The following is a 27,750-nucleotide window of genomic DNA, read 5'->3' on the forward strand; positions in this document are numbered from 1 at the left end:
TTCGTTTGAATCTTCCGATTGATGTTTAGGACTACAATTGACCAGTCATCAGTGATCAGTGATCAAACGTGATGGCGTTTGAAGCGAACGGCACTAAGTTCGAGTCCCAGAGTGAACTCTGAGATGCAGGTACATCCAGATGACGATTCCCAAATAGGACGAAACGCGAATCCTGGATTCCATTGCTAACCGCCATCCATCTTTGCAAATAATGTTTGTGAATTAAGACTACATCAAGGCAATACACAGTATGCACATATGCCATTAAGAAGCTGATCAAATGTAGTCCTAAACATCAATGGGAAGATTCAAATGAACAATGCCAAATGAATTCTATGCCGTATTTATCAAATTTATTCATTCAACTAAATGTCTTGAATTAACTCATTAATATTATACATTCATAATTGATTGATCATTGGGTTGCGATCAATTTCATGCGTGTCTGGTCCTTATTAGTGCAGATCGAATGCTATCGACCAGTGGTAACGTCTCTGACTGTGAAGCTGGGTGACACGAAATCGAATCCGCCAGGGAGCACCAGTTCCCTCAAGATTACAGGTACACCTTGCTGACGAGTGCCAAGTAGCACGAAACCCGGGTCCAGGGTTTCCTGTAGACTACCTCCAACCACCATCTAATGTTATAGATTATTCTAAATTATATTGAATGGTGAAATCGAAACATTTTCCTTGAATTTCATTGGTCACAACACAGACATTTGATTGGTTGATATTAACCAAGGCTCAAAAAGCAAACAAATCATTATTTTAAATTAAATGCATCATTTTAACATATGAAAAACCGCCTTCAGAAACAAAAACAAATTAAAACACCTTTTTGTACAGTTTAAGTTCAATTGAAACAGCTGATATCAAATAAATGTGCCTATTCATATATGCAAATGTATTTATATTTATATACATAATTAGTTCGTGTCAATATATGTGTATATCACTTATATTGTACTAATATTAATTAACCCAATCAGTTGAAGAAGAATTAAACTCTCTCTTCTTATTGGTTAGATCCAATACTAACTGTTTAGAAATGGATAATGATACATGTTGTGAATAACCATAGCGGTACAATAATTATGATTTGGAGTTATAGTCTATAGTATATTTTTGGAAGGACGGGGGGGAAATTTACTGAATTTCATTTAAGTATTAAATAGAGTTTGTTCCAAAAAAAAACAGTATGACATCAGAAATATGGAACTTATGATCATCAGTCTTTGGGAATTACATCATAATATGTCATGTTTTAAACTAGAAAGAATCATGTTCAATGGATTTAATATGATAGTGAATTCTTCATCTTCATGAATTTCACTTGTTCTATGTGTTTTAAAGGTGATTCAGAAAAAGATAGTCGAAAAGAAGCCAGAAAAAAAGTTGACAAAATATCACAAAAGATAGATAGACAAATATCAATATATAAAAAGATGGAAGTAAATTGTATAAAGCTACTGTTACTGGGTAGGTGTTTAATGACACTTTAGTAGTATGTGTGTTTTTTATAAAAATTATTTTAAATTTGTTAATCGAATACAATTTGAACTCATTTCATACAGATGTCATATTCACAATATGTCGCCATACAGAACTAAACAGTTAAGTTTGAAGTTATTAATTAAAGATAGTTATGTTTAGTTGGCTATTCAAAATGATGAGGAATACATATAGTGGATTATGTTCTTATGAGATGTAACAATAAATATAAAGCTGAAAGTACTATCAGAGTATTCGTGAAATCAACTCACTTGCTAAACAATCCAAGTTGTGAACCGGATCGACATTTGAAGATATATCACACTAATATCGTCTCTAATGATCAGTTTTCTTGAGAAGTTTCAATGTCTTAAAAAGAGACCTGATGGAAGGGGGAAGTAACACGTTTTGAAATCTTTCGTATGATTTCTTGCTGAAAAATACTGACTATTGAATTACGATTTGGAACCATCATGTAAACACCAATGACATTGTAGTGAACAGAACACGGGTTGGAACAATCGAACTGTATTTAGCACAAAATCATAGAGCTACTTGGTAAAATAGAAAAACTATACTATAATACTTAATTTGCAAAATGTTCAATAATTGTCTTGAACTTCGTTGTTCTTGCATTTCCATATTAATTGCTTTCTATTCTCACTCTTCCTTTCCTGATCTTCCCCATCTTCTGCCGCCAGACATTACATTCCTGACTCGCTTCATATACTACTTATATCAATATAAGTAGCACGCATCACAATATGACATTTGTAAAGCAAAGCATTAATTATAGAAAGAAAGAAATTTGTCTGTTTGAATAAACTATTAAAGAATATTGATATTGTCAGTTACTAATTTTTATTTACAAACAATGTCGGTTAATGTAGAATAAGGTTTTTAGTGTTGGGAATATGAACTGTTCTATTTTAAATATCTTGGTCTAAAAGTAACGAACTCGTTAAGAAACTGGATGACCCTCAGCTCGACATGTTGTTAAAGTTGGTCTCTCTATCTCTCTAATCTATAAACTTCAATCAAACGTAAATAACTGGTTAAAACATTGATTTGTTTGTGTACTACATTTGTTTTGTTATTAATATAAATTAACTTAAATCTCAAAATAGTTATGGGTACTAGTTGGATTAAAAATACTTTTTTATTATTAAACAACAATAATAACTAACTGACTATTCTAATGCTACTAACTATTTGATAAAACATAGACTATTTGTTCTAAGTAACCATAAAAAAATGTCTGTAAAATTACAACAGTGACTTTATTGCTTCCAAATGTCCTGGTACAGCCAAGAGTGGAGAGAGTCAGCATCCCCTCTCGAAATATTTTCAAGTGGCCACGTGCATACACCCACTTCCAGGGAAGTCCTATTCACTGCCTTCTTGCGGCATTACTGTTGTTTACGAAATTGAGAGGACGAAAAAGCGAATGTTCGCGCTTTAACCTGGTTAGTGGATACGGAGGATCCACCTAGGAGAGTTGGAAAACCCTGACTCCAAACCACTGGTGTACAAGAGCTCTAGTATCCTAAGGAAACAGCTTGTGTATGAACCAAATGTTGGTCACCGGTTAACATGGGACTGTATCACCTGACGTTGTTCTACTGCTTTGTGGATTAGACCTTGGGTCAAAAGCTTGGGGTGTTACCCCCTAAGAATATCACCTGCTTCGGTTTGGGCACCCAGGTAATAATCCCAGCCCTCACATAAATCGAATGATTTATTTGGCGCATATCTCTTACTTTATTGACATTTACAAACAGATACATAACAACGTGTTTATTTATAAAGTAAAAGAACTATTCAACTGAAATTGTCCGTGTTTTAATTCGTTGCTTAATATAAGCTACGTTTAGGTAATTAGAAAAATAGACTTTTCTCCCGTTGACTCGAAATTTCAAATCCTATTGAGTATTGAATTAAGGCCAAATATAGTGAGATGATTAATGACAACGTGCTAAATTGACTAATCTAATGAAATTACGAGGAAAATATTTACAAAGAACGGAGGTTAAGATGCTTTCTTATAGGTTTTCTGAAAATTCCAAATAGCCATGAATGCCAAAAGGTAACCATTTCTGGACTTTCAATTAAACGGAAGTTATCAAATGGTAGTTAACGCAAATTGATTTTTTTTAACATCTAAAACAAGACACCCCGTGAAACTACAAGAAGATTAACCTTTAACATGGGATATGATGTTTTTAGCAAAACTGTAAATAAATCTACACTGACACATTTGACTGTTTAGAACGAGAAATCTTGAGATGTTGAAGAAGATTTGTAGTTCAGGTGGATGATTTTGATGGCGTTTTGTTCTCTGAGCTGGATGCTTTGGTCGTGGAGCTTTCATCGTTCGTCTGGACGATATCATCAGCACAAACTTCTATCTGAGGCTCCACGATGAAGCCATCCAGCTCAGAGAACAAAAGTCCATAAAAACAAGAAATCTTTCACAATATCGTTACAGCAAATGTGATGAAAAATATTGTGACTCATATTTAACTCGAGTAAATTTCAACTGAGATGTAAAGTATCTTATAAGTTACTACTAACCTCATTGAAGACAGCATAATACATCTTATTGAATAGTATAGTTCACCTAAACAATGTATATTATTTTCAACTCGAATTTTTATTCCATCTAAGACGTTTTGTGGTGTAGGAGTAGGTTGGAAAAAAGCTAGGGGCGGCCAGGCTAAAACATAGCACAAATCCATGAAGTCACTAACAAATGGACTGAGCCATTTTAGTAGATGTAGACTACCTGGTTGGGGACCGCGAGATGATAGCAACCGATGGTTAGATACCTTGAATGACATGGCTAGAAATCATTTGCAATGGCGCAGGTGAATCCACTCTTTGTATTCTCCCAAATTCTGATCTTCTGAATTCTTCATGTCTCCTTTTCTTTCCACATTTATTTCCCTAGATTATACTCCTTGAATAACATCTTCAAACCCTAATCTTTCCGATTACTTCTTATACTTTTACTACCTCTACCATTATGGGATTTAAATCGACAATTGTTTCTCTTTACTAATGTGGTATGACAACTTGAACTGATGTACGTACGTACGAAGTTCTACGTTGTTACTGACTGACTGACCAAGATGGAAACATTTTATGATTCTTTTAAAAATGAATTTTTTGTTTTGGAACTACAGTTGAACGGTTAGTAACACATTGAACTCATTAAAATGTTTGTCTGGACCTTAAAACAGTAATATATATCAAATGATAGCAATTAACGTATTATTCTGTTTGTGGATGATCATCAATATTTTCATTTTTATAAATTGATTTATATAAGTAACTTGATACAAAGCTGAAATGTAAGTGGTCATGCTAATAGTCGGCAGTTATAATAAACTGAAGCATATTTACTATTAATAGTCTGTTTTGTTATGAATATAAGTTTTAAAAGGTTTAACACTGATGTTTTATGTTGTGTTGTTAAGATGTTTAGCCTCAGAAATTGCATAATTTTACTCAATGACAGATATACTTCCTCCTTATAGTAGCCAATAATTGACGACCTAGATTCAAGGAGATTCGTCCAGTACATCAGGAATTTCATCCAAAACAAATACTTTTTTGAAAAATAAATTATTCTATTCAATTTTCATTGTTCTTTCATCCAAAAAGTTTCTTAACAAGAAAAATACCAGTTTTGTTTTAACTTATTATGTTAATATCGTGATGAGGAAATACCTTAGGGATAAGATTTAAATATTCTTAAGATAATCTTGATGAAGTTAAGTCTCTTGTTAGTTAGTCACAAAAAGATTATTATCAGAAGTAGTTTTGTGATCTAGATGGTAGGCATTCACTCGCTAGACCGATAGGTTCTGGGTTCGAATACCGCGATTGGGTTGGTGGTTGAACACCGCTGAAGAGTCCCGCAATAGTACGAAACGGCCATCCAGTGCTTCCAGGTTTCCCATGGTGATCTAGCTTCAATTGACTCATGAATTCAACTATTAAATAAAAAAAAGGTTGTCAAGATTTCGTATAACTAATGAATTCATTTATGTCTTCTATTGAGTTTTCAGTCTGTAAATCGAAAAAAAAACAATGATATATAAATTCATCTAAATGGCTTTCAAGTACACAATTTCTCTAACCTTTATAAAAATGAAAACAGTTTTTATCAGAGTACTCACGTTATTCCCGGTTTGAGTTTAGGTTTAGACTCAGGGGATTTAACGTCATGGATTGAGGATTTAGGAATTATAGTGTCAGTTGCTATATTAAGTCCACATTGCTTATTCTAGCTTCCGGACAAGCCAATTTATCCATCCTTCATGAGTCACATTTTGACCTTATTATTTATTCGCTTATCAATCTTCACCGTTTTTATGTAAGAGGTATGTGTGTGCACTTATTATCTTACTCATCATATGTCTGTAACTTATTTTTATCTGACTATAAATATCGATCCATGCCTGGTTAAATCGAGTTGGCTTATACGACTTCTCCACTGGGCGTTATTTCATTTTGCTCTCTTCTTTTCGCTTCGTTCCTCTACCTGTCCAGATCAATAAGTGTACAAATTATACGTATTGAAGAATCCATTCTCGTATTTAACTTATTTAATTCTGTTACTCATTGAAGACATTTAAGTCTATAATTTTATACAAGGATTGACGACATGTATATTTCAATAAAAATCAATCGTACGATCTATCAGGAGTCAGATATTCGAGGGCTACAAAAGAATTAGGGTTAATGTTGTTTGGTAAGTTATTTACTATCTACACAGAAAATGGAGAGTTTGATACGTTTAATATTATGAACTGATTGATGTTAGACCACCATTGAAAACCTGGAAGCACAGGACGGCCGTTTCGTTCCATTGTATGACTCCTCAGCAGTGCACATCCACGATCCCGCTCGCGGGATTCGAATCGGATTGGTTGACATGAGACAGTGACACAGTTGGATGCCGAATCAGTGTTCTAGAGGTTAAGCGTTCGCGCACGAGACTGAAGGCCATGGGTTCGAATCACGTGAGCGGGATCGTGAGTTGGTACTTCTGAGGAGTCCTGCAGTAGGACGAACCGGCCTTCCAGCTCTATCAGGTTTTCAATGGTGGTCTAACATCAATCAATTCATGATCTCATTCAAAAACCTAATAATTTCCACAATCCTATACTAACTGATACGCTTAACACCATTGTTTTTATTATCTGACGGAAAAAGTAATATTCTTGTCATTATTTTAAACATCTTAACTAATATACTACTCGTTTTACATACATTTCTTCTTGAATGTCTCCCCGCCACCCACCCCCCAAAAAAAACAACTTCCAAATCATCATCTTGGTACTTGTTTGATTTATTTCTATATCTTTTTCTTTATCTTAATTTTAATTCATATTTGAGTGACCTGAATGAAAGATGAGCTTAAATGTATTCTATGTAATAGTTCATATGCATAACATCATTACAAATTTCATATTCATCTTTTTGAATAATAATAATAATAATAAGTGACCTGATCAAATGTATTTTTCAATGTTTCCAAGATAGATTCATATTCATTATAAATGTCCGGTTATATATTATCCTTCGAAGAAAAGATAAACGACACATGTATAATATACACAAATTATATGATGATCTAGATATGCCATAATATAATAATATTAAGTGTTTAATATTATATATTAAGTTCATCGGACTGCATTAAACACACACATGCACACACACACACATCATCGCCACCACTACCACCACATCTTAAGTTAATCTATTCTAATATCATAGTTACTAAAACAATTCGTATTGTTGTTATACAATTTTTATTGAATAAAAAATGTCGAAAAAATATGTCATGAGAAAAATTTTATCAGAGTAGTAATTCCTGATTTAGTTATGTAGTTGACCTAATTGTTTGCACAAAATGATTGTTACCTATTTTGTTTGTTTTGTTTCTGAAATGGGTTTTATTTATCATTGTGTTCTAATTAATTGTAACCACAGTGATTAAAGAATGTGATTGTTGTTTTGTGATAAACTTATGGATAAATAACAAAGAACTGTACATATAAATTTGAGGTTGTTTTGATAGTCTTAATATACGGTTGTGGAAATTATTAGGTTTTTGAATGAGATCATGAATTGATTGATGTTAGACCACCATTGAAAACCTGATAGAGCTGGAAGGCCGGTTCGTCCTACTGCAGGACTCCTCAGAAGTACCAACTCACGATCCCGCTCACGTGATTCGAACCCATGGCCTTCAGTCTCGTGCGCGAACGCTTAACCTCTAGAACACTGATTCGGCATCCAACTGTGTCACTGTCTCATGTCAACCAATCCGATTCGAATCCCGCGAGCGGGATCGTGGATGTGCACTGCTGAGGAGTCATACAATGGAACGAAACGGCCGTCCTGTGCTTCCAGGTTTTCAATGATGGTCTGACATCAATCTATTCATGATCTCAGTCAAAAAACCTTTTGATATTCATCAAATAAACTTATTTTTCAATCTGAAGTCAGTCATTTATAAAAGTTGATTCATTACATTACTGGTTAGAAAATGATTAAGGATTATGAATTGATTATCATACTGGTCTTTTTTTCAATTTATGATACCCAAGAAAAATATCAATCTTATACAGTTTCTAACAAACGTTATGTTTTTCCATTGAGTTTTCCTCTCTGTTTTAATTCAAGTAATCGAGTAACAAGTTTGTAGGATTCATATAATCATTTTAAGTGGTTTAGGTTTTTCAACTGTTGAAATATTGATTGAAATTTGATCATTCTTGGTTGGCACATGTGCATCATATGTGAATTCCCTCTATATATAGCCAATACGATACAATTTTATGTAGAACAAATAGAATGTAGCAAGCGATGGAACACAAGAAGCTCATATGGTTCCATTTAAAACTCGTTATCTGGAAGTACATGCATTCCAGAGTCGATGTTAACCCCGAGATTCGAACACAGTACCTTTCGCTCCAAAGATCACCTCAATATCCACTTAGCCACATAAGATTCATATCTTATTTTAGAAAATATTATAACTTCCAAATGTTTAGCCATTTTGTGTAACGTGGAAGTTCGCTATTGTGAAGTGTGCTAGTAAACTGAACAAAAGACGTGTAAAACCATTTTCTTTCCTATTTTACCCAATATTCATATATCCTTTATATTGATTTGAAATATAGGGTAGTAATAGTTTAATACAAGTGTTGTTAGAGACAATAGTATTACATCATTTGCAGATCAGACCAACGCTACCCAACAAAACGACAGATAAACTATACAAATCTAGGTCGAGCTAGCCTTGTTCTTACTTTTTCAGTCAGAATGTTCTTTTCAAAGTAACCGAAATAATTAGTGTAGGAACTCTCTCTACAATCATCTCGGAGCACTACCGTGACTGGTGTTTAAAAGAAGAATGTAAAGTAATCAATAAATCAACCATGAAACGTTTCATCAATGCTGGTTTTGCTGTCCTGTCAGAAACACTCTTCTACATAGTATAAATTAATAACTTATACTCTACGGAGGCGTTTGCAATTTATTATTTCAACCGTAAACTCTGTGTGTTAGAGCCACGCGTTCAATCTGTCGTTATGACGTAGTCCAAACACTTTTATTTTTCCATACTCAATAAACTAATTATTTATTACTTTCTCCTAGTGTTTTTTTTTAAATTTTAACTATTTGTTATCATCATCTCCATCTTTTTAATTTATTGGTCCTTTTTCTTATACTCGTTAGATGGACAATTACCATACATCGTATTCTGTTGCTTTAACTTCTTGATTGTCACTCAACCCTCTTTTCCTAACACTTTAGTTCACAATCCTTCTTCTATATTTCAGTAGATCACGTTTATTTATTAAATCTCCGTAAATAGCCAGCAATGGAATCTAGAACGTAGATTTTATCCTATTCAAACGAAATAGTGCCAAGTTACAGTATTATTGTAAACATTAACATTGAGATGCAGTTACATTCAATCATAGCAAATGTAATCGAGTCCCCGATTCTACTAATAACCAGATACGAACTATTTTATAATAAAAAATTTTGTTTGTTCAAAGTTCACTGAAGTTTCAAGCTTTAATTATGCTCTGTTAATTGATTGCTTGTTATACTATTTTAGGTACTGGAGAATCAGGAAAATCTACACTATTAAAACAAATGAAAATTATTCACATCAATGGCTTTAGTAATAAGTAAGTGAAATCACATTATATTGCGGCATTTTTTGTTAAGAAGGACGTAATTTTCCATCCTAAACTGACTTTCATTATGCAACTATTGAAAAACAGGAAGTATTGAACAATTGTTTCTCGAAGTTCTGATGAAAATTCGTGATTAGTTGAGGTTAATCATGTTGGGGAGTGTAACAGATTTCGCCGATATAACTAATAATGGTTAAGCTATATCGTAAAGTGCATGAAGCTAGAGGTGAGAACCACTGGATTCCAACTCAGTGGTCCAATTATATAGTGCTTCATCTAGATCTTGGTAGACTGGAATATTCTATACATATCATTAGTTTGTGCAAAGCTAGGCAGCTCGAAAGTTAGTCCAAGGTCAAACGGTAGGCTAGAAACTAAAAACGGGCACATTATTGAACGAAGTCAATTATACACTTAAGAAAGGCCTCAGCAAACAAATCCACGATTTACTTATAAGGATTAGTGTTTGAATACCAGTAATTTGCGTGCATGTTTATTCACGTTTGTCAATTACAACATCTTAGTCAATTCTGAAGATTATAATTAGCATTTGTACCTGAATTGGGTGCCGTGGACTGTGACAACTTAATAGTCTTTGTCTTGATCCCTCAAGACCTCTTATTTCAGCACTGATGCGAAATAAAATACCAGAAAGAAATAGCTATTAAGGGCTCTCCATAGCTTTCAGTTATTACTTATCTGAAATCAGTCATTAATGACAAATAACTTCATTTTAAAAATTACACAGTTACTTTTTTAAATATTACTGAGCAAATTATCCATCTAAGTCTAAATATAACGTTTTTACGAGGCGTCATTTACATATTAAGTATCAATAAAGAAACTCTACCAGCATGATGCAGTACAGTTTATGGGTTCCAAGGTATTTCCATAATCATTTTAAAGCTGTGAATTTATACTGTTGTGTATAAGTTTAATTTTGTTCATACCTATCTTTCGGTCAGTTTGCAATTTTCTGAGAAGCTAGAACGTATGTTTTTGATACTGGTAATATACAGAGACTTATTTTATTCAAACATTTCCTGAATATTCACGAAAGACTTTGATAGTGAAAAAGGGTAAAGAAACTATCAGGCAAACGTAATGGACGTGATTGCTTCAGGTTTAAATGTTACAGGTATATCGCAGATCTAGCCTGTACAACACGAATGGAGTTTACGATTGAAGTAGTAGCACTGAAATTATATCGGATTTTCAGTTCGAAATTATTTAGTGTGTGTCACGTGATGACCTTAGTTTGACAGCTATTTCGTCCTAGTCTAAGACTCATGAGTAGTGATTTATCACGATCCACTACGGATCTCAAGCAGGGCCTTCAAATGAACGCTTGACACGATAAAATTCAGCAGTCTCCAAAAGCCCTAAATTCACGACAATTGTTTACAAAGCATTTACTTTACGCTAGACTATCAAGATATATTCAAGCCGTCAAAACTGTAACGATGATTAGTGTAAACAACCTAGTGCTTTAAATTTCCCTGCACTCTAATATATTAGTCTATCATTCAATTTATATTTCCTTCATCTCATCTTGTGATAAATAATTCTAAGGTATTATTAAAGGTTTGTAAGAAATTTAGTTACATCACGAATTAATACATGGAAGGTAATATAAGTTCGTACATTTGATAAATCATTGAGGAGCGTTCGGTGTCATGTGTGTCCAACACTATAGTGTTAGTAGAAATTTATTGATTAATTCGTAATGTGACCACTAGTCTAAAGACCTCGACATCTTATTTCCTATGTTGAAACGTTAGTTGATTAGAGATAGTTGATAGGATGCCGTGAATCACAACTACTGGACATCAGTTACTGTTCAAATTAAACTTTAAGAGCGTCTGAAACTGTGAATTTCGCCAAGATATATGCGTTACCTCATGGTTCCAATTAAACTTTGCTGATAAGTGCTAACTAACACCACGTCTAGATCCTAGATTTTCTGACAACATGAATCTGTGTTTCTAGTTTGTCTGTAATCCCAAAGAAGCGAAAAACTAAAAACATACAAAAAATATCTTTTTCAACGAATGATAAACGGCTTTCAGTATGTATTCAAGTTTTCAAGATATTTGATGGCAATCATTTATGAGAATCGCACATATTGAAAAAGAATCATTGTGCAATCTAGATGCAAATATATTAATCAATCCTTTGTGTATTGTTTGTTTGAATCTTCCCATTGATGTTTAGGACTGCAATTGATCAATCATATGTGTATCCTTTACAGATTGCTTCGATATTACCTTGATTCACAAGCTTTATAAACAAAAATTTGATGGTGGCCGGTAGTGAAATGCAGGACGCGCGTTTCGTCATATTTGAAACTCGTCAGCCGAATATACCAGCATCTCAGAGTTGATATACACTCCGGGACTCGAGCCCAGTAGCGTTCGCCAAATGGATAACGCAATGACATTTAAAGTGAACGGTACTGGGTTTGAGTCGCAGAGTGTACATCAACTTCGAGGTGTAGATATATCCAGCTGACGAGTCTCAGACAGGACGAAACGCGCATTCTAGATCCCACTGCTAACCACCAACCATCTTTGATTATACAGTCATTGATCATTTTTATTCATAGTATTATCAGTAAGATATTCATACAATATATATATATATATATACATTTGGTTTAAGTAACTTCTTGTTACAAATACACATTACTCTTGTATTTCAATATTTTGATAGGTTATCGTAAACAATTTTGACCAATCAACTTAAACCAGGTTTGTACTGTAATTATCCATATTTTCCCACACTTGATTCCTCAAAAAGGGTTAATGAAATCATCGTTTCCTTATTTTCTTCGAAATAGATAGTATCAATTATATTTTAATAAATAATTTAATTACAGAGTATTATTTTGTTTATATTTAAGGGAAAGGCTAGATTATATTCCAATCATTAAACAGAATATACGAGATATAATACTGGTAAGTTTTGTTATAATAAATTGTTTATTTATTTTTTCAGTTGTTTCTAAGGCACAGATTTGTAAAAAAGAATCAAAAGTATCCATCCTACCATTCATCATTAACTCCTAAATAACAAATATTTAGTTCAATGTTTGTGTAGTTTCACACACGAATTTTTAAATATATGCGATATCCTATGGAAAATGATCATTGAAATAGTTGTAAACGAAGTATGCTTATAGGAATTTTTACTTATAATCAGAGAGGGGTTTTGTAGATATTATAATAATTTAACAGTTGAATTCATAAGTCAATTGAAGCTAGACCACCATGAGAAACCTGGAAGCACGGGATGGCCGTTTCGTTCTAGTATGGAACTCCTCAGCAGTGCTCATATACGATCCAGCCCCGCGAGATTCGAACACAGAACCTATCGATCTTGGGGGCAACTGCTTAAACTACTATAATATACACAAAACCTCTCTCTGATTACAATCATCATATGTTTACTAATGACGGTCTCCAAGGGGTATTTCCTGGAGTTCTAGTGGAAAGCCGTGACCAGTGGAGTACAACCGGGTTTATTGTACGATAGTAACTCACTGAAGACAACGGTGAACGGTGGCTCAATTTCGTGAATTAACTGAAATTAGACATTCACACTATTGGATACTTGCTCAGTGGTCTAGATGTTAAACGTTAGTGCTCAAGACCGATAGGTCATGGGTTTATGGGTGCGCACTGCTGAGGAGTCCCACAGTAGGACGAAACAGCCATTCAGTTCTTTCAGATTTTCAATGGTGATCAAACATTGTTCCATTCACGACATCAATCTAAACTCAATAATCTCCACAACCCTATACTGATAAAACAGTAAACTAGAAAAATAGAGATATATTAGTATGAATGAACAAAATTTAATACAAATAAACAAAATTACGATTAACCATACATGAACACATATAATGACACATGCAAGGGATTCAATGAGTTCACATAACGCTTTATACCAATTTTCTACAATAATTCATAGTACAATTACCTACATTTTCACTTTGTATTTTATTTTTTGCAAGTCAATTCTTGGAGGCATGAAAACGTTACAACTTGAATTTATTCAAACTCGAACTGCTGATTTAGCTAAAAATCTTATAGACAATTCATTGGCTGAAGATTATACTTATCCTGATGTGAGTTATTTAAGATTTTTAACAGTTTATATACTAGTTACTACACATTTGAATTCACTGACTTTATTCAAGATGATTGATCAATTCTACATAGTAAATTCAAGTAATTCAAATGAAAGTATTTGTTAAAAATTAGGTACCTAATTGAAGAAAGGGGTTTTTGTAGAGACTGTAGTAATCTCAATAGTTAAATTCATGAGTCGATATAAACTAGACCACCATTAAAAACTGGGAAGCACTAGATGGCCGTTCCATCCTAGCATGGGACTCGTGAGCGATGTGTATCCACGATCCCATTCGCGGAATTTGAACCCGAGACCTACCGTCTTGTACGAGAACGCTTAACCTTTGGTCTAAGTTCTTTATACTTTATTTTTTACGTATACTCTTACAATTAAAAATTCAAATCATACTCTGATTTACTGTCGGTTTCATATATGTAATTAAGTATCATGAGATATATGATTTAGTATAAACTATTATAATTATATAATACTTTTTACTTAATTACGCCTGTTACTCCTCGTGGAGGAGCATAGGCCGCTCACCAGCATTCTCCATCCAACCCTGTCCTGGGCAATCCTTTCCAACTCCTTCCAGTTGTTATTCATCCTTTTCATATCTGCTTCTATTTCCCGACGTAATGTGTTCTTTGGCCTTCCTCTTTTCCGCTTCCCTTCAGGATTCCAAGTTAGGGCTTGCCTCGTGATGCAGTTTGATGATTTGTGTAGCTCTCCTAGAGGTACTGCCGGTCTCAAGCCCGGGTAAAGTAGGAGGGTTGGGCATGGGGTTAACGACCACATCCTGTAGAAAAATAACTCACTGAAAAACGTTAACCGGAAAAAAAGAAGAAAAATAAGTGTATAATAATTTGAGACTTAATAATTCCTTTCACAATAAGCGATATTCGTCAACTTTAAAATTCATTCTTATTTCATATTAATTTCGTGTAAAGTTGCCTTCGGCTTAGTATTCTCAACACGTAATCTGAGGAAAATTTATGCGCACTGCTGGAGTCCCATACTAGAACGAAACGGCCGTCCAGTGCTTCCAGGTTTTCCATGGTGGTCTAGCTTCAATTGACTCATGATTTCAACCTGTGAAAATTTATTTATCTATTTATCTATTATTAGTAGTATAAGGTGCTTTTAAGGATTTATCGATTCTATATTTTACATCATGAATTGAGTTTAGTCGAACAACTGTTTGAAATTAAAACTCTTTAATAGTACACATCTATAAACTCACTGAGAATCGAACTCAGGACCTTCTGATCTCGTCATAAACATCTAATGTTTAAGCCACTTTTAGACGATCTGGTGCTTTATAGTAGTTTACACTAGTCTTTATGATTACTTATTTTCTGTTGTTAAAAACTATTATTTTTAAGATGTTTTATAGGAGTTATATTCCTTCAAAAACAACTATTTTCATAGCCCTTATTCACTTACTCTTTAGAACACAGACAAGTTTCTAATATCTAGTAAAGTTGTGGTTATTGAAGATTAGAAATGTAGGTGAGGCTATAATTTGTGGACGAACTAATCAGGTATAAGATAACAGGTCTCGGGTTGTGGCGCGAAATTCACTCATTCATTTGGTTGAATAGAGCTTTGGCATTATAGCTGATGTCAGTTCGTGATGAAAACCCTAAATCTAATTCCTAACCTTAACCGTTAACTGTAAATCACAATTCGAATTCCTCACACAGATTTATAAAGCTTATCTGGTCCTAGTTATTAAGGGGACACTTTCAAGTTTCCTTTTCTTATTTCTTGGTCGATCATGATGATAAATATTGAGTGATCGCCAAATAAATATTAGCAGTTCAGAAATAGACATTTTAATAATGTACATTCATTTCGATGTATACTCCCAGCAACCACAATGTCTCTAATTGTGTACTTCCCTAACTTGTACGGTGAAATGTCGTGGACTTTTTACAAACGTACCTGAATAGGTTGTGCAATTAATTAACATAGTGATATGTTGAAACAGACAAAATATAGATAACTTGTTAAAATATCAAGATGGCAGGAACAGGTAGCCCAGATATTCAAGCAGGCCACTAATAAGTATGAAAAATCACTCGTATAAAACCTATCAATGTTTTACCATAATTTAATTTTACATTATATAGACCTTTTTTGATGAGGTGGATGAAATATGGCATGATCCAGGAGTTCAGAGAGCTTATACAAGATCTACAGAATTTCATTTATTTGACTCAGCCACTTAGTAAGTCATTATTGTATATTGATGTAACTATTTGTAAAATTGTCGGTTAATATCTATTTTTATTCTTAACTGAATCTATAAGTTTTTAGTTGGTTAAAAGTTATGTACAATTTATCTTAGTTCCTGAAATTGAACCTAAAATAGTAGACTTATTTTTCAGGAGAGACAAGTTATTTGGCTTCAGCAAACATACCGGTCAAAGGTCAAATAGTGCTCACTAGTGACTAGCTTCGTGAGGGAATTCTCGGAGTTCTAGTGAGAAGTCGTGACCAGTGGAGCTAATCCATGTCGGGTAGAGACAGGTATCTACCTCAGTACAATGGAAGATGGTCGTGCAATTTCGTGGGTTGGTTGATGTTAGACACTATCACTATTGGATTCCGGCTCAGTGGTCCAGTAGGTTAAGCGTTCGCGCGCGAGATCGAAGGCCCTGGTCTCGAATCCCGTGAGCGGAATCGTGGATGCGCACTGCTGAGTAGTCCTAAAATAGGACAAAACGGTCGCTCAGTGCTTCCAGGTTTCCAAAGGCGGTCTAAAATCAATCGGTTCATGATATCAGTCAAAGTAAAAGAAAGATTTAGACTTATTCATGCTATTGTTTAAGATTTAGGTTAATTTTCTGGAGAACCACACATAAATTAATACATGCATTGTGAATGAATCTCAATTCAGGTTAGCTAAGAAAAGCTTCATACAAGCCCCTAGTTTTCTCATTCAATTAGCTTTTTAGGCTCTATTATATGAAGCTTATTTATTAATAACAGATTTAGATGACTGTCTCATGTAACAAATCGTTAATCTATTTTCCTAAATTAGCAACTGAATTATGATCGAATAGTTTAAGGATTATTGATTAAATGACAGAATTAATCGTCAGATTGAGATATTCAGAGCATTTATCACTATGAATCGATTTTAACATTAGAAAAGATTTAAATCAATGGTCAAAAGCCCAACAACATTGATTTTTAACCCTTCTAAATAAAGTGGTGGGCGAGGTAATCGTTCAATCAAAAATTTGATACATGACTCTTCACTTTCTAGATGTTTTTAAGACCTTCTTTTGAATGCTGATTGAGTAAAATGTTTCACAGCGTCTTCAGGACTTCTTTGGACTTTATGCGAGGAAGTTTCTGGGTCTCTTTGACACCAACACTTTGAAAAAGCCCACACTGTTATATATAACTATTCTGGTGTCGTTCATTGATTTACTTGTTTGATATTTCCAACGGATTTTCAGTAATATTCGTCATATTTAGTAGTGATAACAATATCTTGTCAGCAAAAGTATGTGTTATATTCGAACAAATATACGCTATGTGTTTTCAGAAACCAGGTAGAAAGAGAGGAACTGAATACGCGATAAGCGGTGTGACTATCTAAGTTAGAAAAAACGTAAACTATTTACTTATATCAGTGTAACACAGATACAATTCTATTAACTTAGTAGAATATAATTTTAGTAACGTTTATTGACACTTTATCACTTGATAATAATTAATCTAAAAGAAACATTTAAATCTATCTTTACAACTTAGTTTTATGCGACGTTTTGATGCTATCAGAAGACCAGACTATGTCCCAACAGATCAGGTTAGTAAGCCTTTGTTTCAAAGATGTTTTACACATACTGATGGTTACATTCGATAAAAGTGTATCAACTACAGTGGGAATTATCTGTATCATTTTTCAGCATTACGATTTTTTTAAAATTCACTTTGTGTTATTTGACTTGTATCTTCCTATTGTTATTTAGGACTGCAATTTATAAGTCTCATGTTGGCATATGTGCATTCTGTGCAGATTGCTTTGATATTAGCCTTAAATCACAAGCTTTTTAAGCAAAGATGGATAGTGGCTAGCAGTGGAGTACTGCTGGTACATCCAGCTGACAAGCCCCAAATAGGACGAAACGCACTTCCTGGATTCCACAGTTTCACAGACTGAAACATTACCAGTTAGGTATTTAGGTCGCGGCCCTTAAGATTGTAGGCAAACCTTGCTAACTAGAACGAAAATGAGATCAAACAGAATTTTAAACCCAACTACCTCCAGCTATCTAATACCATAACATACTGCAAATGATGTCAAATCACTTAGACTAGTAACCACATCGTAAATGAATCTATAGAATTTTGTCAGCATTAAGAAGAGTTTGATACATCTGACATTGGTCACTACTCAGTGATCGTACGATTTCATAATATACACTATTCTACTGTAGTGAACGAGAACACAATTGGGAACAAAATTACAGAACATCTTGCAAAAATCTGAGGGCCATACATTTAATACTTCATTTGCAAAATGTCAATCAGTTGTCTCAAACTTTTGCAAACATCATTCAATCGTCTAAGACTCAATTGTTGCTGCATTTTCATACCAATTACTGTCTGTTCCCATTCTTTCTTTCTCGACCTTCTGTTGTCAAACATTCTAATCCTAACTATTGTTGTATACTTGTCATGTTGATATACGTAGCACACACCACACTACTGTAATCTAATTTCGAGTTCAAGTGATTCGTGTTAGAAATAAGAACCTCTTTTTTTGGTAATAAGCTCATACTTAGATTCATTTTAGAAAATTTTATATATTTTTTCCCTTAATAAATAGGATATTTTGAGGTGTCGTAAAATGACTGATAATATTAATGAATTACAGTTTGATATTCCAACAGGTCGAAAATCATCAGTTCGATTTCGGTAAGTACGATATACATACTTAAGATTTATTTTCAGACGGGTTTTGTGGATATTACAGTGGTTTCAATGGTTAAGATCATGAGTCAGTTGAAGCTAGACCACCATGAAAAACCTGGAAGCACTGAACGACCTGGGTTCGAATCTCGCAGGAAGCGAGGTCGTGGATGCGCACCTCTGAGGAGTCCCATAATAGGACGAAACGGCCGTCCAGTGCTTCCAGGTTTTCCATGGTGGTCTAGCTTCAACTGACTCATGATCTTAACCACTGAAATTAAGATTTATTGTTTAAACATTTTATGTTGATCTTTATTTTATCAATCTTTATAGTCAGTGTAATTTACGGGTATATATTATTGTGCAAAATACATATTACTATGCAATTTAGGTAAATATAATAAATAATTCAGTTGAATCAATCGAAAGATACTTCAAACGTATACCGATACAGATAACCAAACTTGATAGAAAACCAACTCAGATAGTTAAGGGGATATAACGGCGATTAAACTTATCGCATAATCACTGAAAAAAGAAGAAGACGAATGTAATCATAACTAGTTTCCATGACTACGCGTTACTGAGAGATATTATTAAATATACGCACAAGTTAAGATACAGTATACACAATTAATACTCTATAGTAAACATTTTCTATACTCTTTAATTCATTATTTTAAAATTAAATAAAGCATAGTTGATGTTAGTGGACAACGAGGTGAACGAAAAAAATGGATTCAATTTTTTGATAATGTCACTGCAATTCTATACCTTGTCGATTGTAGTGGTTTCGATAAAACACTTCTTGAAGATCATCGACAAAATCGATTAATTGATTCATTAGAAGTATTCGAACAAGCATGGAATAATAAGTAAGTTCCGTTTTTTTGTTGTTGTTGACTGTACACAGTTAAATATTTGTTTAAATGTATATTTCTAGAACTATTTATTGGCAAATATTCTAGGATGGTTTTATCATGAGAATAGTAAAAGCAAATATCAAAAATATGTCACTGTTGTACTAGGGGCATAAATGAGATTAGCGGTCTGTTTAAATGTTTGTGGGGTATTTATTCTCCAATTTATTCTTCAATAGACTTTTCTGCCTTAGATTTGTCTAAACTGAACATTTGTAAAACTTCACTGTGTGTAAACAGGAACTATTTCAAAGGACTTACAAATTAGTGGAATGCTAAGTAATGTGATGTTATTTACTTACCTACTTATGCATGTTACCCCCCGTGAAGGAGCGTAGGCCACCCACCAGCATTCTTTATCGAACTATGTTCTGGACAGTTCTTTCCAGTTGCGTCCAGTTGCTATTCATCCTTTTGATGTCTACTTCCAATTCTTGGCTTAGTGTGTTCTTTGGTCTTTCTTTTTTCCGTTCCCATTCAGCATTTCACGTTAGTCAGTCAGTCAGTAACAACGTAGAACTTCGTACGTACGTACATCACACCATATTAGCACAGAAATGCAGTTGTCGATTCAAATCCCATAGTGGTAGAGGCGGTAAGAGTATAAGCAGTAATCGGAAAGATTAGGGTTTGAAGATGTTATTCAAGGAGTATAATCCAGTGAAATAAATTTGGAAAGAGAAAAAAAGGAGACAAGGAGGATTCAGGAGATTAGAATTTGGAAGAACACAAAGAGTGGATGCACCTGCACCATTGCAAACGATTTTGAGCCATGTCATTCAGGGTCTCTAAGCATCGGTTGCTATCATCTCGCGGTCCCCAACCAGGTAGTCTACACCTTCCAACATGACTCAGTCCACTTGTCAGTGACTTCATGGACTTGTGCCATGTTTTTGTCTGGCCTCCCCTAGCTTTCTTCCAACCTACTCCCATACCATTGAACATAGCATATCGAGGCTAATGCTAAGTAATGTTAATGTTGAGTAATGGAGTACACTAAATTTATCATCATTTGTTTTTCTTCGTTGTCTATCCTTTGAAAAAAGCAATAACAAATAACTTGGAATTCATAAATGATGAGTGATAAAATATTTGTTATAACAGCTGAGCTGAAAAATATCCTATCAGCTGTCGTTTAAGTCCTTCATGATTCTTTTAAATCTCACTTTCTTTCTGTTTCTTTTTTTACAGTTCAATCTTATTTAGACATGCATTTCACTTCCGATTGGTTTTACATACTACTGACATCTGTCAATATAAGTAACATGCACCACACTTGTAATAAACAGAAATTTTATAACAAAATCATACAATGGGTGCTCAGAATTTTTCGCCATATTAAAATTTGCAATATAGAATTAAACTGTCATGATTATTATCAGAATGAGTTTTGTGGAGATTTTAGGAAATTTCACAGGTTGAAATCATGATTAATAATATTATTCTAAGAAAACGTACCGAATTAACTGAAAAAGTATACTCTCCAGTTGATAAGTGTTCATATAGTCATTTTTTCGGTATTTTCAACTCAGCTGATATTTAAGTAAAGATGAATGCTGGTTAGCAGTGGAATCCAGGACGCGCATTTCGTCCTATTTAGTACTCATCAGCTGGATGTATTTACATTTCACAGTTGATTCTCACTCTAGGACTCTAACTCAGTCCCGTTAACTTCAAACGCCATCGCGTTATCCACTTAGGTACTGAGTCCTGATTTTTACTGTGAATACACTTTATAAAACAATAATATAGTTTTCTTCATCACAAATACTTATTTTTTGTTGTTTTTCAATTTCTTAGATATTTACGAAAAGTTCCTATGATTGTGTTCTTGAATAAGATTGATCTTTTAGAAGAAAAAATATGTAATGGTCATAGAATAGATCATATACATAATTTAGCTGAAGCATGGCTTCAATCTGCAAAATGTTCAAGGCATAAAACATTCTATGTGAATCGATCAAAAAAGAATAGTTCAACTCAAAAAATTTCACAATTATTGAAAACTGATTGTAATACACCATTTGAAAGACAAAGTATGACATCAAATCTTATACAATGTTCTAAATTATTTCCTTCAGCATCCATTGAATATAATCAAGTCAATAGAAAATTGAGTAATACATTAGGAGGAGATTCATCAACAACTGACCGTTCATTAAATAATCATAATAATAATAATATTAACGATAATGATAATGATAATAATAATAATACTAATAATACATGGACTGATCAACCACAAATCAATAAACGATTTAGTAGTACAATATCATTACATTCATCATTCCGATTAAATAATTGCCCTGAATATTGTTGTTCAGTAATATCGATTCCATGTAAACAACCATCAAGTGGTTTGAGTAGTCGTTTATCATGTACTACACTTATTGCACGTCTAGTCGCTGAATCACCATATCACAACTTTAAACCAACTGGTAGGTTATGTGTTAAATGTTCAATTTTAATGCCTTTATTTTGATTTACGCTTACTTAAATGAGGTCAATACTTTATTGTCAATAACACAGTTGTATTAGTAAAGTGTTTTGATTTAGTTGTGCGAAATTTAATAATTTCGAGTAGGATATTATATTAGTAAACAATGAATTATCTTGGAACAACCTGTTAAACTTCATAGACTTCTATCTGAAGTCTATCTGAAGTTTGTGCTGATGATGTCGTTCAGAAGAACGATGAAAGCTCCACGACCAAACCATTCAGCTCAGAGAACAGAACTCCATTCAAATCATCCACCTGAGCTACAAATCTTCTCCACCATCTCACTATCGCTACTGAGTTCTGATAGCCACTTGCTTGTGCGTTAGTTAGAGTGAAGTTTAAATTCACTTGGGAAGATTCAAGTAAACAATACACAGTGAATTTTATCATTTTATAGTTTGTTCATTCATCCAGATTTTATACAATCGTTTATTTTATTTGAATTAATCAAAATGTCCTGTTTTGAAATTTACTAAATTTGGCTTTAAAGTCTCTTATCTTGGAAACTAAAATAAACATAGGTAATTATTAACTCTTGTCGCGGACCGGTGGTTATTTCGAAGTTCTGATTGATATGTAAGAGTGCAACAAAAGTCACTCACAAACTCTGAGAGAACTCCCAAGGCTCTGAACAGAGATTGTAATCATTAACGCTTGTGAAATTTAAATATATATTTTTCATTTATATAGTTTATTTGAAATACAGTGAAATAAGATGAATTTGAAAGAGCTATTACATGACATGAATACAAAAACCTATCTCACTTTCGGATAGATACAAGTATCTAACTCAGACAATGGATGAATAATTGCAAAACATCATGGATCGACTGAAGTTAGACATTAACACCGTTGGATGCCGGCTCAATAGTCTAGAGGTTAGGCGTTTATGCGCAAGACCGAAGTTTCTGGGTTGTAGTACACTTGGTGCTGGATCGTGGATGCTCACTGATGAGGAGTCCCATACTAGAACGAAACAGCCGTCCAGCGCTTGTGGGTTTTAACTGGTGGTCGAGTTTACATGGACTCATGAATTCAACGATTAAAATTACTACAATCTCCACAAAAAACCCCATTCTGAAATTAATTGAATCATGACAGTTGTATCAGACTTATATGATATTATGATAAATTACTCGTTAAAATCAATAATAGTTTAGTTCATCTACGTGGATATTCTATGAAATTTCATGTCATTGAATTAGAAGAGTTAAACTCCTGTTTTTCTACGTCACACTGATCAAATAGCCTTGTTTCCCTTAAACATGATATGAAAAATGAGTAGCATCAATATAGAAGTTTTGAGTGTATCGTATGAATGATTACCACTCCTGGACTGTGTGGATCTTCGTGTTTTGCAAAATCTAAGCTTCTCTTTAACCCACAAATTGCTGTAATATGTCTTATTGTTCCTGATAAACTATTTCTCTATTAATCAGTTTTTGTAGCATTGATGACTAAGCTAAATATTTACTGTAATTTTCAGATTTTACTGCTATTTAGTCAAATATTCCAGCCATAATATTACATGAGTTTGAATCATCAGTGAATTATGTTCGATAGAAAACAAGTTTCTGCTTTTATCTTCCAATTGAGTACTGGGTTACAAGGAACTCTATGACCAATAAGTGTTAAGGTTATGTCTGATGTTCCTGGAAATGTATGTCAGTTGTTAAACAGAAGTTCACCATTCTACTGGCATCTGGGTGAACCGTCTGATTATCAGACTGTAGAGAAATCATATAACGGCCTGATTACTCAGGTTACAATATGAAAGTCAACCATCTGATTTTTCACTTATATCAACAATAACACGAATTCACCAACAGTTCGATTCAATTCATTCCTTCTCAGATTTGAGGTTGTTGTACTGTTAATGGATTCCCTACTGTTTCTATACGCCTTTAAACCACCTGTTCTGTTATGCCAATATCATGATTTAAACAGTAGATCAGATGTTGTTGTTTGCACAGTAATGAATCAATATTATATAGGCTTGTGATAGACATCCGGATACAAACCAATTACCGAAATTGATGTTAAATAATAATTTCAAGTAGATTAAGTTGTAAAGTACCCAATGGCAACTAAAAACAAATATACTGCAGTAGATGAAAATATTGAGAGGAAAACCGATCCATCTTTTCATTTAAACTCAAACAGTAGCTTTGTAAAATATGAAAATCATAAATTGAATACATCATTTTTATATTTTCTTTCAGTTGTCTTTTACACAGTTTATCATTCTTCCAATCCTGTTGTTGTTCCATTTGCTTTTCATTTTCTTTCATCTTCTCTTTACTTCACTCTTCTGCTGGTAAACATCCTAATTACGTTCCCTGCTACATACTACTTATGTCTGCCCATATATGTGGTGTAAACCTCAATACAAAGAACATGTCCAGTTTGAGGTAGATTATTTAAACCATTGAGAAAGTTACAGAAAGGTTTCGGGTACCTTAGCAAAAGGAGAAGTCACTAATGATAAGAAATAGGTTAAAGTACGAAAACATTATTTCATTTACTTAGTTACATAAATAAGTCACTACGTTTTCCATATATTTTCTGATTTTGACAATATTTTTGTTATTTAGTAGATTTAATATGTATGTAACTTAAATGGAATATTGCAGTGGAGGTGAGACTATAATTTATAGACGATCTTTGAGCAACGCTTAAGTGACCTTGAGGATGTCCACCTACTAATTTGGGCTAGATAAGGGTTATAAACCTGTGTGAGGAATTCGAATTATGATTTACGGTTGATGGTTAGGGTTAGGAATTGTATTTAGGGTTTTCATCACGAATTCACATCAGCTAAAATGCCAAAACTCTATGTAGCCAAATGCATGAATGAGTTTAGCGCCAATATCCAAGACCCGTTATCTTATATCTGATTAGTTCCTTCATAAATTGTAGTCTCGCCGCTTACTAAAAAATACAGTTATTCTCCTACTACTTTATTTATTTTTTATATTTGCCTGCACTCACATTGTTCAAATGATCAGTTCCATTTCAATAACGTAGACTTATTTACTAAAAGAAATGATTACTTATGTATATACTTCTGATGTTTTCACTATAATTATAGCTCAACAAAGGACGGATTTTTTAACATGTCTTCTACCAACTACCAAACCACTTAAATATCACCTTGACAACATTACCAGTTATCGTAAAAAAGGTAATAGTACTGATGTTGGAATTGAAGATGAAATTTCTAAAATATTCCCACAACAACCCAAATTTATTATTAAACATCCTGAAACAGTTAGAACTGCATGTTATATTAGGCATTTATTTGAGGTATGTGTTAGATATACATTGCTTTATGATAATTCTATAACTTTATACTGTTTTGATGGATGATAATTATTTGTTGAAGTATTCCATACTTCATTTTTCACAATATTGCCTAATTCCTTGTTCGTTTGTCTTTTTAAGTCTGCGACACTGAAGCGATGGTAATCTCATTTGATTCAAAAAATGAAATGTTAGTATATTATAATATTCTTCCTTCAGTGACAGAGAATCTATCCAAAGTATTCATCGAGATCATCCACATGATGAGTTTGATAGGTTTCTTTGGTCAAACCACAGTATTGATCATGTTTTCTGAATTTTAAACTTGAAATTCCAGTGATTTATATGAATGTTTATCAAGATTTTTGAATGAATTAAATTTGTTTAATCTGGTTGGCGTTTCATTAGCAAGGTTTTTTTCTATGGGATGAAGTTACCGACGCCGTGCCTGACTCTCCTCCTTCACCCGGGCTTGGGACCGGCAGTAACTCTCGGAGATCTACAGGCAAAGTTATTTTTAAACGAAAATTTCACTCAGATTATGAAGGATGGACTTTATGTAAAAAATTATACACGAAATAATCATAGAGATTGGAATGTAGATCATTCTACTGTTTTCCCTATCAAACTAGTTTGACATTATTCATGGAAAAAATCAAAATTATTTTAAAAAATCATCAAAGAATGAATACAGCTTGAAAACAAAATCTACATTAAGAAACCCATTTGATCATATTTAACAGCTGGAAATGTTACCTGAAACTTTTCTTCCACTCATTTTAAAAGAAATCAAATGTACTAATGAAACAGTAAACTGAAAATTGATCTCAGAATATATTGTGGTGTATACTATTGATATCAAAAGACATAAGTGGTATGTATCACCAATCAAAAGTGAAATGACTAACGGCAGAAGATTAAAACGATCGAAGAGATGAGAACGAAAACAAAGAATAATTGGTGTAGAAACGAAAGAACAATGAAGTCTGAGACGATTCACTGACATGTTGTAAATGAAGTATTTACTGCATGGTTCTCAGATTTTACTAAAATGTTCTGTGATTTTGTGTTCAAATATATTCGATTGTCCCCACTTGTATTCTCGTTCACTACAATAGTAAGAGGTATCTTTCATTAGATATTTCAAACACTTCTACTCGTTCTACACGTTGGGCTCACCAGTTGTAAGGTTGTAGCGGTTGACCATGATCACCACCCACTGAAACTACGTGCCAGCTACTGCATTAAATCCCTCGGTAGGCCCAATATCAGAAGGCAATTAAAGGTTGTAGTAAGGTTTATTTATTGGCAATCTCGTGGTATCGAAAGAATACCGAGATCGTGCCAAAGAGTACAAGTGGAACTACTGAGCGTACGCAAGAGTGTGCAAGGTCACAGTCAACGGAAGAATGTATGTTTTCAGTGCAGATAAACAAACAAGTACAATAAAACAATCACTGGTACAATTGGTTATAATAATAATAACTGTTTCCATTATACCAATCACGTTCTCTTGACAATAAATAAAAACATCCATATTTTCGTTTTTTTTTAGGAGCTGACAAGACGTGGTACAGCATCATTTTGTGATAAACGAATATGTTTATTTTATTATACATGTGCTGTGAACACTAACACAATGCATCATATCTTACAAGGTTGTCACCGGTTTCTTATTCATGATCATCTTGAACGATATGGACTTCTATAAGATCAGTCCTTTTTGTTTGTTTGTTTGTTATTTATGTTTTCCAATATGAATTGTTGACCTTGTCATTTTCAATGTTTCCTTTTCTCATTATATTTATATATTTACATTTTATAAACTGATGTTATTTGTAATTATCTTCAATAGGATTTTTAATGCAAATAGTCCAATCTAAATTTAATTCATCTTCTTGTAAAAATATATGATATTATGATCAGTATAACGTTGATTGATAGAGTTAACGTGTTGGATAACCTGTAATCTCTTAATTTTACTTGAGCATTAAATATACTCGATTGATTTATGAACCCCTTTTAATGATATATAATTGATGAAATGGATGAATTAGTCTGCAGATATTTAGTTTAATTCGATTAGAAAGATGATTTATATTATCCTTAAGGTATAATACGCTATTGTATGTTATCCAGTGTAGTATATAATAGAATCAAACTTGAACTAATCCACTGCAGTCTAGAATATAAGTGTAGTTGATTTTATTATAAGGGTGGGTTAAACGTCTTAGTAG

General features: G+C 33.4%; 1 protein-coding gene across 1 annotated transcript; it reads left to right on the plus strand.

Moving 5' to 3' along the window:
• Positions 1-1,342: 1,342 nt before the first annotated feature.
• GSALPHA60A (Guanine nucleotide-binding protein G(s) subunit alpha) lies at positions 1,343-27,529 on the plus strand (the record flags this gene model as incomplete). Its single annotated transcript, XM_035729724.2, has 11 exons — positions 1,343-1,481; positions 9,643-9,715; positions 12,627-12,681; positions 13,740-13,853; positions 15,994-16,091; positions 17,630-17,684; positions 18,708-18,796; positions 19,486-19,665; positions 21,511-22,148; positions 25,302-25,516; positions 27,069-27,529. 11 exons carry the CDS (start codon positions 1,343-1,345, stop codon positions 27,222-27,224), a joined length of 1,812 nt encoding a protein of 603 aa, XP_035585582.1. The 3' UTR covers positions 27,225-27,529.
• Between the last annotated feature and the right edge of the window lie 221 nt (positions 27,530-27,750).

The sequence above is a fragment of the Schistosoma haematobium genome, chromosome 4, assembly GCF_000699445.3.
Source record: "Schistosoma haematobium chromosome 4, whole genome shotgun sequence".
In the NCBI taxonomy this organism is placed as follows: Eukaryota; Metazoa; Platyhelminthes; class Trematoda; order Strigeidida; family Schistosomatidae; genus Schistosoma; species Schistosoma haematobium.